At 42.7% G+C, this 13,448-nt stretch overlaps 3 protein-coding genes across 4 annotated transcripts in view; 2 read left to right on the top strand and 1 right to left on the bottom strand.

Annotated features, from left to right (window-relative positions):
• The window catches only part of si:dkey-21c1.4 (uncharacterized protein C17orf80 homolog), a 6,954-nt gene extending 5,791 nt beyond the window's left edge, over positions 1-1,163 (top strand). Inside the window, exon 5 of the mRNA XM_061028897.1 lies at positions 1-1,163. This exon is cut by the window's left edge and continues 340 nt beyond it. The gene's annotated coding sequence lies outside the window, so the exon portion shown is untranslated.
• A 2,142-nt stretch (positions 1,164-3,305) lies between these two features.
• On the bottom strand, positions 3,306-10,272 carry bicral (BICRA like chromatin remodeling complex associated protein). Of its 2 annotated transcripts, none has more exons than XM_061028895.1 (13): positions 10,070-10,272; positions 7,729-7,781; positions 7,452-7,497; positions 7,153-7,201; positions 6,957-7,022; positions 5,406-6,668; positions 5,264-5,312; positions 5,129-5,169; positions 4,958-5,007; positions 4,716-4,861; positions 4,500-4,594; positions 4,310-4,412; positions 3,306-4,211 (listed from the first exon to the last, which is right to left on the bottom strand). In XM_061028895.1, the coding sequence occupies exons 3-13, from the start codon at positions 7,490-7,492 to the stop codon at positions 3,706-3,708; spliced, it is 2,409 nt and encodes an 802-aa protein (XP_060884878.1). In that variant the 5' UTR covers positions 7,493-7,497; positions 7,729-7,781; positions 10,070-10,272; the 3' UTR covers positions 3,306-3,705. The 2 variants fall into 2 exon arrangements, with proteins under 2 accessions (XP_060884878.1, XP_060884879.1); XM_061028896.1 differs by lacking the exon at positions 10,070-10,272 and adding an exon at positions 8,521-8,615.
• Positions 10,273-11,028: 756 nt separating this feature from the next.
• tbcc (tubulin folding cofactor C) lies at positions 11,029-13,328 on the top strand. The gene has a single exon (XM_061028898.1). It carries the CDS (start codon positions 11,376-11,378, stop codon positions 12,402-12,404), a length of 1,029 nt encoding a protein of 342 aa, XP_060884881.1. The 5' UTR covers positions 11,029-11,375; the 3' UTR covers positions 12,405-13,328.
• Positions 13,329-13,448: the final 120 nt, after the last annotated feature.

Here is a 13,448-nt window from a genome sequence, read left to right on the forward strand (position 1 = left end):
CGAGTGCTTCAAAAGTCTTGTTGCGTTTTCTTTATTAAAATCGGGCAAAACCTCAGGTGTTAATGTGATCACTTACCTTTTAAAAGTGATGGTCTCCCACGCTGTGAGGGTGCAGACTTGAACAGGCAACTCGGGAAGATTTCAGGAGCAGCCTGTCCAGAAATGTTCTAGACATTTTCAGGAGTGGATGTGTGAAAATGTTTTTTTTTTTTTTTTTAAACTGCTGGGTGTAGCCTTATTTGGGGCAGATTTTCATGTATGGCATTAATCATCCAGTTGAATTCTTCATCAGATAATGAACTAGTTTCCCAAAGAGTTGAAATATTCCTTGACTATGATGACAGCAGTTTAATACTGAAGTGATTTGCACATTTTAGGGCATTTAAAATGACATGCTGTAGTCATTGTATTGCATCTTGTGTGCATTACTTTTTACTTTCAAGTAGTTTATTCACATATATATATATATTTTTTGTTCTATCTTATATAAGGACTGAAAAAGGTTAACCAGGGAACCACTGAAAAGGACTAATTTGGTCATCATAGGGCGTGTATGACAGTCCCGCTGTGTTTCCCAGGAGCTCCACTAGGTGTCACTGTTTTCTTGTGTTACTACAAATCGAAGGGGCTGGGCAGTCAAAATGTTTGCTATGCAGAGTTTGCTTTGCTGCTTTGTGCAGAGGCTCTGGAGCCCGGGTGCACGAGGGGATTAAAGGGAAACCAAAGAGATTTTTAAACTCGATAAAAATCGTACTCAGGCAGCCTGAATGTAACGAAACGTGAAAGTAAAAAAAATGTCCTAACATTAAAATCAGTGAGAAAAAAATGTTATCTGTGTAGCAGAGGGTTACAAATCCTGTTTTGTTTTGCAAAAGCTTCCTCTGTCACATGATGTCATTATGCATGCTCAGTCTGCCAGTGCGAGTATGTGAGCACTCACAGAATAGTAATGGAGGGACACTGAAGGAGGTTTTTTTTTTCAGCTGGGACTGGACCAGTGTGTGATTGTATTCAAAATGAATTTATTGTTGACTCTCCTTGCTGCTGTAGTGAACACACACATTAGCTACAAATGAAGAAATGACAGTATTTTTTGTAACAACTTGTTTTTGTTTTTTTTCCTGATGCCGCTCCTCAGCCAACACAATAAAAAATAATTTGCATTTTCTCTTGTTTTTTTCTTTTACATTCTTCTGTTTGTTTTTTGTTTTTTTCTCCATACAAAAATTATAAATATTTTGTGTTTCACTTTTCATTTTTATACAAAAAAACAACAAACTATACAAATCATGTGAGACAAAACAACAGTGAAAATGTAGGCAGAAAGAAACACATCTCTGCATTGAGAACAGGAGAGAGAAAGCACAGTTTGTTCCTACCAGGCCCTCGAAGACGCTGATATGCATCATGATAACACAATGTTTCACCAACGCTGCTGCACACGTCCCTACGTTTGTGCAAGTTCTAAAACTAGCTTTCTCGTGAATATAAGTGCTATAGAGGCACAAAGTCTTGCAGCAACGACTTGTAGGAGAAACTAAAACCATATCTCCCTTGGCCTGTACATGTCATTAGAGATTTGTTATCAAAGCAGAGAGCCCAGTTCTCTCAGTGTGCACTGGTACATAGAAGAGGTCTATAGGCAGAGATGCAGGCGGGCTGCAATGGCCACTGGCAGTCAAACACAGAACTTATCATCGCATATAAAAGGCCTTCAGTCTGCCCTGTAGCCTATTGGCAAGCATATTTCACAGACACATTTATAGGAGAGAGGCGACGCTGTCCAGAATCAAGTTGAACACAATTAACCTAAGCTTTGGTCCTGTGATGAAGGTGGACGAAAACGCCCGTTCTTACTCAAACTATAGTGCAGATTTCTGTGATTTTCATTTCACAGATGTCATTCCAAAACCAGAAGAAAAAAAAAACATGGCTAATATTCAGGGTTCATTAATACGCCTAAAAAAATATCACAGTAAGTCAAGTGTTGGCTCTTAAAAAAAAACTGAAGCTTGAAATTGAAAACTCTACAAACTAGACCACAGTGGGGAGTCATTTTAGGGACACAGCTGCAGAGAACGCTTCTTCTTTTTTTTTTTCCTTTTTTTTAAACAGCCACACATGTTTTTTTTGTAAGCAACGCAAAGACATAAAGATATGAGTAGATTCTGGACACGATCACACTCTCTCCTATTTTGAAATTTGGTTGCGCTGCTCAGAGAGGAAATGTGAGGAACACTTGACGATAAACGCTGGAAGGTGAACATTTGGGAACATAGTCAAGAGTATGGCAATCGAACGACCAAAGTACATGAAAACATAGACCTAAAATCAGTGTGTGTGTGTGTGTGTGGGGTGGATTAACACACACACACACACACACACTGACGGACGCGTCAAAGTTGTAAAGCATAGATAGATTGATAGATATGTTCATAATATAATTATATGCAGAAGGCAGACAAACGTACAATCAATGACCCCAAAGACATCGTCATGTTCACAGAGCTGGGGGGGGGGGGGGGGGGGGGGGGGGGGGACATCACAACCAACATAAACAGTCATATTTTCTCGTATTACTTAAAATGAGGAAATAAAAAACATTACAAAAAAATAAAAGATACTGTAAAATATCTTCCTCAATCTGAGGACTGAACGCCCATGACACAAGCTCACTGTGAAATGATAAAAGAGAGGTTGAGATTTGTCTGGTGTCTGTGTCGGGGCTTGCATACCTTTAAGGTACAAAAGAAAAATAAAATGTGACAAGAAAACAAAAGCGCTGCCGTTTACAGTAGAACTGCTATGAATGTCTATGTGACGGGGGTTTCTAGTGTGAGGAAGAGGTTATCCCGTTGCAGGCAGCTGAAAGCAGGCGAATAGATTTTGGTTCACATTCTGTTAAGCACTCGTGTACACTTTCTATGGAAACATGTAGTTCCTGAAAATGAGCGACAGTACGATTAGTGCAATTAGTCCACTACTTACCTCCCCTTAAAAGAAAATAACCTCTGAACCGTTCATCTAGATAACGATGTAAAGCACGTCTGTGTGCACTGTGCATGTTTGGAAAGCAGGAGAGAGCCGAGCGAGCGAAAGGACTTTCTGTTTTTTTTTTGAGTAGAGCTTCTTTATGTAAACACTTCAAATAAAAACCTAGAATTAGGCACCGAGTCGTCTTTTTGTTCCTCCTTCTCATCCCTGTTTTTCAGCATAGGTAGTGAGGTTTATCAACTGGCACAGAATATTAAGGGTGTGTGTGCGTGTGTGCGTGTGTGTGTGTGTGTGTGTGTGTGTGTGTGAAGAGAGGGGAACTCATATTCAAGCTACTGAAGTCCCAGACCGAACCCTTTAAAACAACAACAACAGTAAAATAAACAAAACTTCTTCCGTCTGTTAAACTATTTCATTGCACGCATTCCCGGATCTTTATAGGTCTTTTTAAGTGCACATTTAACTTCTACATCATTACTCCACCCCGCCCCACCCCACCCCCGAATGATATAGAAAAAAAGACCTAAAGACACCCTACATGGCCGGAGATGGTGACACAAAGAAAATAGAGCTGAAAGAAGAGTTAGCCTCTCTTCACACGGGGTTTAAGGAGGGGAAACAACATAGAAAACAAATGGAGAGTTTGACCTAAAATAAAATAAAAAAAACACATTAAAGAAGTGAAATCGTTCATTCATTAGAGATTCAGTCTTAACATTCCAGGATGCTGTTGACTGCCGCTTCTAAAGCAGTGTCTGTGTCAGGGGGAGCGGGTGAGCTGAGCTGAGGCGGGTACTGGGGTTGGATGGGGTGTTGGGACACCGGGTAGTGCGTCTGTCCGCCTGTTGTTGCTGTGGGAGGCGGGGGGTTACCTTGAAGAGAACTGTTAGCTGTGAGGCTGTTGTTGTTGTTGTTGCCGCTGCTGCTGTTCGGCACGTAGTGTTGCTGGGATCTCTTCAGTTCCAGGACTCTCTTGTTGTCTAAGGGCGGGGGTTGGACTCTGTCTGCTGCTGCTGCTGCTGCTGCTGCTGCACATGTACCTGCAGCATCGGCCCCTCCCGGGTCTCCGTACGCGGGCTGGGAGTCTGTCCTGTACGGTGGCTCTGTGGAGCCTCTGTCTGGCTGGTTTTTACTACAGCTGGACGACGACTGAGAGGGGACGGGATCCTGGAAAAGTTTGGATTTCATCCCACAGCAGAAATCCTCTAAGAAACCATCTTTAAAACAGACCCAAAAAAAAAAAAGACAACAAGAGTTACATAAAACATACAAATCTGCTCCCAAATCCCTTTAATCTTTGTTTTTCTTTTCTTACCTGGATCCACTAGTACCATGCGTTTGTCTTGGGTAAGGTTGCCGCGCTCCTCTTGGTTGAAGGTCCTGTCGATCATCACCATTTCTGATGACGGGCTAAAACGCTGCAGGGCAGGGAGAGGCAACCTGTTAGTCCTGTTCATGCTTTAACATTAAACACATGCATGCATGTATGTATGCAAAAACTTTACCTCAGCTTCCACCATTAGCAGCCGTCTGTATTTGTTCACCATGGAATGCGTCCTCATCAACACCTGAGTTGCAACGACCTCAAATTCTTCGTCCACTGTAGACATAATGACACAAACGTCTGCGTTATTTCCTCAAGAAGGCGTAAACGTGCTGCATTACAGGGCTGGGGTTTCCAGCAGATACAGGGGTCAAAGCAGATCAATTCAAAGCTGTACCCTGTGAGAACTCATCGTGGCTGGGTGGAGTCCCCTGGAAAACATGGTACGGGAGGAGTCTTTGCAGTGCATCGTCCACTGACGTAAATCGCCGCAGATCTGGAGAGTGGACTCCGTTATGATCCTTCCTCAACTGTTGTAAAATACTACAGAGGGGACAGGAGAAGAGGCAATTACCTACTACACAAACACAAGACATAGGAGGTAAATGAATAAAACACAAAAAGATCCAAGTTACTCACATTCCTCCTCTTGTGAGTGGTGGAAGGGCGGGTCTCTTCTGAGCACCGACCTATGAAGATAACATAACCAAACTTTTGATAAGCATTCTGTAATCCCTATCACACCAATCCCTCTTTAGAAGAGAACATCAGGAGTGCAAAACAAATGAGGTGAAGAAGGAGTGGAACTACCTGGGAGTTTAGCGTTGAATCTTGGGTCATGGTTGTAATGCCTGAGAGAGATTGTAACAAAAACAAAGAATGTTCATCAAGTCAGACAAAGACTGAAATGAATCAAGCTCGAAATCATTCATCGGCTGTCGTTACCTTGGAGGTTGCTGAGCTGTGCCTGTTTGAGGGCAGGTGATGAAGAATTCTGAAATGTGAGTGAAAGTGATGCCAGTCAGATAGCACCAAAAAACACGTAAGATACGATAATTGAAATACCATCAGTTTCCTGCGTACACACCTGCCTGTAGTCCTGTTGTTCAGCAGTTCCAGGTATAGGCGACAGAGAAGTGCAATTCTGAGTCTGAGTCACTAGTAGGCGCTGAACAGGGCTGGCTGTCACTTGGCCTTGACAGCCGACCCCCGCCGTCGCCGTGCCTACCAAAGTCAGCCGCCCCGGAGCGCACGACGTCTGCGCGGGGGCGGCGCTGGCACAGGTGACGCCTGTCCATGTTTGGGTTACACCCCCTCCGACTTGACCCCCACTGACTACGCCCTGATTCAAAATGAGCTGGCCTCCCGGTTGTGCGGTGAAGTTCTGCCCGGCGATAATCTGTACCGTGTTTTGACTGGACATGAGGGTGTTGGAGTTGGGGTCGAGAGGGCCGTTGTGGATGGCGCTGGCCGGAGTGAGCGACAAAGAGTTGGGCAGCAGGAACTGTCCGGGCGTTATGTTCGTCTGGGCCTGTGTTTGCTGCTGCTCAATGGGCGGCTGCATCACTATGGAGCCATTAGTCGTGTAATGTCCTCCAGGTGTAGCGGTGTTAGCGTTAACTATGTTAGCCATGGTGGTGGAGCCAAGGCTGTAGACTGTCTGAGCCCCAGCTTGGAGGGGTTTGGGCTGGATGGGTCTGACAAGAGTCTGGGTCCCTCCAGGGCCTCTCTGGATGATGATGTTTTGAAGGGGGATGTTTTTGAACGGTAAGCCCACTTGTCCTACCTGCCCTTGGGTCGGGGCAAACACCTGCCCCCCTGGTGTGGTCCCCGTTGCACCTACAGGCGCCCCCTGCCTCAAAACAATCTGAGGAGTCCTCTCCAAGCTGCTCAAAGTCATCACGCCACCGCCCGCCCCGAACGAGCCCAACACTTGGATGTGCTGGGCGGAGCCATTGGGCAGTTGGGACACCCCCTGCAGGAACTGGCCTGCAGGAAACGTAGTCGTTGTCGTGGTTACGACACCTACTCCCCCTCCGTAACTCCCAGGAACCAGCTGGGACTGGAAGGGAACGGGGGCCTGCACTAGAGTGGGAGCTGGCTGGGAGTCCAGTAAGGCCTCCTGGGCCAAAGTCTGCTCTGTAATGTCAGCCTCCATGAGAGACTTTTGTAGGATGTCAAAGGGCTGGTCCTCGCCCCCGAGGTCCACCCCTCCAGGAGATGTCTCCGGCCCCAATTCATCCTCGATAAATGAAAGGCTGCTGGAAAGCTGGAGGCCTGCCCCTGCTGAATCGTCTCCAAACTCGCCCATTGAAGAGGAGCCATTATTGAGGCCAGAGTTGGAGCCACCCTGAATGAAGCATTTAGAGAAAATGAGCAGAAAGCGGAGAGCTGCTTGCATGTGAGGTGCATACAAGACAGCCTTCCCTGTAGGTCTGCCACATACATCTGTGATCCTTTTTACCACCAGTGCTAAATACTAAACTATAACAAAAATAGAAATAATAAGTGTGCAAAATAGATTACCTCTACAAAAAGTTAGTACTGTGTTGCTACTCAAATCTCACCAAAAGCAAAAAAAAAGAAAATTCTCCCTTTTTAGGCCCTGTTGGCAAAAAGTATCGACAACTTCGCTCACCGTGTCACTCGCGAAGAAGGATCCATCCGAGCCATAAGCTGCGTTCGTTACATCATCCTCCTCAATCTGCAGCAACCAAAAGAAGTGTGTGACACAGAATGAGTGAACTTTATTTACGCATTGAAGGAGCAAGGGAACGATTCAGGGCAAACTTTGTAAGGAATGACTGTGAATACATTCTTGAAGAGTCACTCACAGAATTGCTGTTGCTGCCATGGAGATAGTCATTCAGTGCCTCCACATCTCTAAGGGGGCAACCAAGACAGTTTTAGATTCTTATAACATACCTTAATCAGATACTTAAGAGCACAAAAAAATATATAAATTCATGCCTAGTAGAAAAATAGCTTAACATGATTATAATAGATGGAGAAAATGAAAAAAAAACATTTATATTTAACTACATATATGTTTGGAAATACTTGTCTTTGAAAGAGGAACCATAATAATATTGGGAAATGATTCAAGACACACTCTTTATAAAGAGGGTTTTACCCTAAAATATCCAGAAGACGGCGATCGTCCTCATCATCCATGACACCTGAAATATGGAGAGATAAAAGGAAGTAGGACGTCTGTTACGAATCAGAGATTTTGTGATTCATGTCTTAATTTACATGGACTAATGGCTAAATGAATAGCTTGATTTATCCGGGTAATATGGCTTTATTAATCACTTGTTTTAGTTGTATTCTGAGGTACTAGTGTGTGCACTCCAATGGTTTTTGCATGTACATTCAGTCAGTGTTAGTAGTAAGGACATCTCACTCACAGATCTCCAGCAGGAAGCATTGGTTCTGTCATTTAACACCTTTGTTTCCTGGTCTGCAGGGTGAGAAGCTGCTTTTAATAAGATTACATGATTACACATATGAGATACAGGCTGTGTGGGAGGGCTGGGGAAGGGAAGTAGGTGACAAAAATACAGAGATGGGTGTGTGAAATATGGGTTTGGATAGGAAGGGGGGGGGGGCAGGCATGTTATTCAGTACTATGGGAGATCTGTATGTAGGTAGGAAGCAGGATGGCCCTCATCCCCTCCTACAGATGTTTGTCTCTGACACACTAACTCCCACCCATAACCCTCCTCTGCTGTTCCACATTGGTTGTCTTACCGAGTAAAAAATGGGCATTTGAGTGTAAATAACTCCACCCTGCTCCATTTATACCTTGAATGGTTGTTTTGAGTTTCTACACTGAAAGAGGTGTTGGCTTTATGTTGTGTCAGCCAGCTCAAGTACGCAGCTATGTTGGTGCTACATAATGGACGAGGAACATAAATGAGCATGTGAGAAGTAATAACAGCTAAGTAATGAGATAAGAGTGTCAGGGTGGCTTATACTTGTAGTTATCAGCACTATGTATTTCTTTAATGTAATAATGACACTTGAGAATAATACATGTAATGAAATCAAATATGTCACAAATCCAGCATTTGAATGATGATTATAGTTGTCTTTAAATGATGTGCTGTTCTGTTTTTAAAGTCACGCAGAAATGAAGGTTGTGTTCTTGAGGATTTGTGTTCAACGTGACAACTGCAATGCTACAAAATGGCTGTTACCAGGACATGGGTTGTCTTTTCAACTGAGCCACGTTTAGCCTCCATCTTTGGTGAGGGGGGAGAACAAAAGGACGACAGGGCTTCTTCATAACAAATGTGATTTTTTTTTTTTTTGATTTTTTTAAACTCGCTTTGCTGTCGCGAAAAAAAATACCGAAGCTGATTGTTTTTTTACAAAGAGTGGGTACTTTATTTAACACCCATTACAAATAAATGGCATTTTGTTATTAAGAGGGGGAGAGGAAACACTGACAACGAGGCTTCTTTGTCCTTCAAATGTGGATACAATGTCTCAAAAAAAGATACAAAACTGTTGCAATGGTCTGTCCACCTTTTTAAATAGGAAAACAAAGGCCAAACGATTAACTATGTTACAATTTATTTCATTAAATCCCCTCCAAATGTGGACTGTCTAAACGTTAAATAAATTGCAGTATAAAACTACTCTTGACTCTCGACAGTCGAAATAAATATTTAAAACATTAAATCTCAAACGTGAATTTATCCTAACATGAACACTGCGCAGTTTATATTCGATGTTAAGTCAAAACAGTAGCAACATTGTAAAAACAAGGCTCTATACGCAGGTAAAAACGAGTCTAAATAGTGGCTTTGAATGCAAACATTATCAAATTGAAAACCAGTTTTAGTCGGGGTTGTTTTAATAAAGCAATTTTATCCGAAAGAGTGGATGTTTTGTTTAATTCGAGGCTGAAATTCGTCGTCAGAAAGCCTTCCTAGCATGCATGCTTCCAGTCCAGCTACCCCCCCTTTTTTTCTGCTCCTGGACTGATATGGTTTCTCCATTGCTTTAGAAAGTCAGCTAAATGTACAGCTTGCAAGTTTTATTTCCAAAAATAGACTGAATCGACAGAATGATAATCGCATTCAAGCTGCACAAAAACGCCCTGGCTGGTCGTCTCTGACGTGATCTTTCTTTCTGTGCTGGGGTAGGCTTTCATTTGTCCTCTATATGTGGCTCATCTGCCAGCATGGGAAAAACGTCACATTTGTCTCGATATGTCGAACCGACGCGTTTCAATCTGCGGGGTTTTGAACCGGTACCCACGCTCCGGACTGGAAGACTCGACGGCCGGACGCTCCGCAACATTTTTGACCCGATGAACACCGGCCTGTTCGGGTTAGCTAGCCGCGGTGGAGACGACGCCTGTTTTGAAACGTCGGGTGGAAGTCGTCGGAAAAAAAAAAAACTACAGGACAAGACCGTGTCGAGGCATACATATTAATCCCGATTAGCAAAACATAAAGACGACTCTTAGAGGCAAACCCTTTACTCCTGTCTCACTCCTCTTGAAACCCAATATCTCCATTTGGCAACTTTTAATTTGCTCCCCCCTCCTTCTCCTCCTCCTCCTTCTCCCTCTCCCACTCATATATTTTTTCTCACTGTCCCTGTTCTGTCTCGGATAGATTTTTCTCTCCGCTCAAACTCTCTTCCCTCCCTGAAGGAAGGGAGGAAGGAGGTTGTGTGTGTTTTTTCCTTGAAATTTTTATCACAAAATTATAATACACTCAAAGGGAAACTCACCGTCATGAAAAAGCAGTGCCTTGTCTACGGGGTTTCCTCGCCATCACCGCACGGGTTGTTGGGGTAGTGCACAGAACAAGGCAACCCAAATCATCATTCCTCCACGAGAAGATACGACCGTCAGATTTTGAATTTAAAAAAATGTAAATGCAATTAAAATGTAATAATAATCACATGTTTTCAGATTTATACACGTTATAATAGCATGCTTAACTGACCTCATGAGTGCAGATTAAATGTTATTAATAGAATTAATCATTGCCAACGGTAGAGGGCGGGCCTCTGATGTGTCTGATACACCTTGGCGTTACTCAGGTATCACCATAGTTACAGTATATAAACGTGTCACCTGCGAAGGAATTCTTGTCAACTCAGGTGAAAAAGTTTAAGTCAAAATATTACTTTGTTGTTGTGTTTGAAACACAAAACGGCAAATGAGTTTTAAGGATAATATCTTAATTTATTTATTTATAATTCTGAATATTATTAGGCTATCTGTAGCCTATTATATAGCCTATATCTGTATACTATTATATAAATATATGTAATGTGAATTGATGCTATAGGCTACTATAAAGAAACAGTGAAGGTAAAAAAAAAGCTTTATATTCAACTTAGGGTCAAAAAGTGTTATCTTAAGATAAGATAATCCTTTATTTATCCCACAACGGGGAAATTTACATTGTTACAGCAGCAAAGAGCAAAGATTGCAAACAAAAAGTGAACACAGTACAGTTCAAAAAAAATAAAAATAAGAATGTACAAAAAAATAGATACTAAAAAATAGTTATGTTATATTTTATTTTTTAGAGGACATGGTTAAGGCTTATATTTTATTTTTAGAGGACATGGTTAAGGCTTTTTTCCCATACATTTTTATTTTGATATAAATAAAAAGCAAAAAAAAAATCTTAACTATCTGTTCATTTTTTGTTTTCTACACAGTAAAAGATTCGTGAGATGGTTATCTTTATTGTATTATAAAAATGTTTTTTTTTATAATATTTTATGTGAAAAAAGACAATGTACAATCCTTAATAAAACATTTTGACTACAGATACAGGAGGCACATTCATGCTGTCATCACTTTAATCAAGTTTGATAGCTAAACAAAATCAGACTTTCGATTTTGTTTGATTATTTTTTATTTTTTTTAAATCGTCAGGCTGTTTGTTTAGTACACACTCCTGAACAGCAGGAAGCGCTCTGAATCCTCAACGCTGCCTTTGCAATAACAACGAACGAAGAAGAAGAAGAACGTGTGACGTCATTGGGCTACATCCGCAATAGTTGACAGTTTGACAACATGGACGCCTCGGCTGTAGCCAGCCAGGAAAGCAGCGCCTCGAAGATGCAAGAGCGTCTACAAAAGCGGCACCAGGAGAGGATAGATGACGCCGAGCGGAGGAAGGAAGCGAAGGAGAGCCGGTCTGTCGCAGAGGAAAAGGGGGACTACTTCGTCGGCACTTTCAACGCAGAGCGGGAGTCCATTGAGGAGCTGCTGTCCAGCTGCTCGGGAGCCGACCGGGCTGTTCTGACCCAAAAGCTAGAGGAGGCAACGGTCAAAACGCTTCAGCTGCAGAAGTTCCTGAGCGACAGCACGTTGTTTTTGAAGCAGTACGACCTGAGACAAGCCCAGGCTGCACTGCAGAAGCTCCAGTCCTCCATTGCAGAGACCAGAGAGGAGGGTCTACCCAAGAAGAAGTTTGCCTTTCGAGCTCGCACCAAAGCCACTGATAAACCTTCAGTGTCAGACACCCCTGCACCTGATCCTGCAGAGTCTGCAAGCAGTCACGCGGATGGCTCTGCACCCTCTGTGAAGTGCGGCTTCTCCAACATGGACGGTGTGTGCATCACAAAAACAGCAGAGGAGATCAGCAGACAGGATGTGCTGTTGACTGACCTCACCCACTGCAAGGTCCGCCTGCTCGGTTCCCCTAGCACGCTGCACCTGAAAAATATCGACACCTGTGAGATCCTGTGCGGGCCCGTGTCCAGCTCCGTGTTCATCGATCAGTGTAAGAGCAGCGTTCTGGCCTTCCCGTGTCAGCAGCTGCGCACCCACAACACCACGGACACGCAGGTCTATCTGCACGTCACCAGCAGGGCCATCATCGAGGACTGTCGCGGGGTGAGCTTCGCCCCACTCTCCTGGTCGTACCCGACGATGGACGAGGACTTTTCTGCGTCGGGGCTGGACCGGGACCGGAACAACTGGAGCCAGGTGGATGACTTCAACTGGCTCGCCGCAGGAACGCCTTCCCCTAACTGGAGTGTGATTCCAGAGGCGGACAGGAAGACCGATTGGGACCCCGAGAATCAGACTGCGGAGTGATCAAAATGACATGTTTTTCAGCCCAAGCACTCCCAATAATAATCGAATAGTCTCGCGGACTGATGGTCATGTTTTAATGCTGCGTCTGTTGTTCATAACTGATTATGTTGCACTGCTTTAAGAAACTTTTTAATGCTACACTACAGAATCAAAACAATTGAAAACCAAGAGGCTAAGTGCGAAACTCTCATTTGATTAACATCCTTTCTTCTCAGCCTTATTTTTTTTAGATATATTCGCATTTTGCTGAAAATATTTATTGCACACCGTTTTTTATGAACACAAATATTCAAGCACCTAATAAACTGACTTTAATGTCATGGTTAACTGTTGTTTACTTTCTTGATCAATGAGTCTATAAAGTGTCAGAAAATACAGAAAATGGCCTTAAGAATCCAGAGCACATGGTGACGTATTCAGGGTTGTTATACCTGATAAACTGCTAAAAACCTAAAGATGCTTACTGTCAAAAAAAGAGGATGTTCTTTATTTTTGATGCTATAGTGACTGAAATGATAAAACTGATATCAAAATTGCAGAGCAGTCCTAGATATCAACAGATTTGTGAGGTTGTGAATTCTAAAATGAAATTCTTCTTTCTAAAAAATACAAATTCCTGATTCATTCTTAAAAGCTAAAATCAGATGCAGGATTTACCTACTTTAAAATAATCTAACGTTGTTTAGATTATGTGTAGTGGGGGCTGTTGCCATTCAGGACAAATCATTGTGCTGGCCTGAATAAATGAACAACATTTAGATGTATTATATGCAAAAGGGTAGGTCTGGGCACAGTGATAATTATTGCGAAATAAGGTTTCTCAGTGTTTTCCAGCACCGTGCACTGCGCCTTTGACTGTAAAATGTTCCTCTGTTCAATTATTGTTTGTCATTGTTCTGACAATAAAGAATGTCTAAATCACAATCTGGTTTCTTCAACTTTCACTCAGGAGCAAAAATCAGCCTTTAAATTAGAAAGAAATTATGATCTGACATTTGTCGTGATAATTATCAATATTGACTGATATGACATTTTTATTGTGAC

The sequence above is a fragment of the Labrus mixtus genome, chromosome 21, assembly GCF_963584025.1.
Source record: "Labrus mixtus chromosome 21, fLabMix1.1, whole genome shotgun sequence".
Lineage (NCBI taxonomy): Eukaryota > Metazoa > Chordata > Actinopteri > Labriformes > Labridae > Labrus > Labrus mixtus.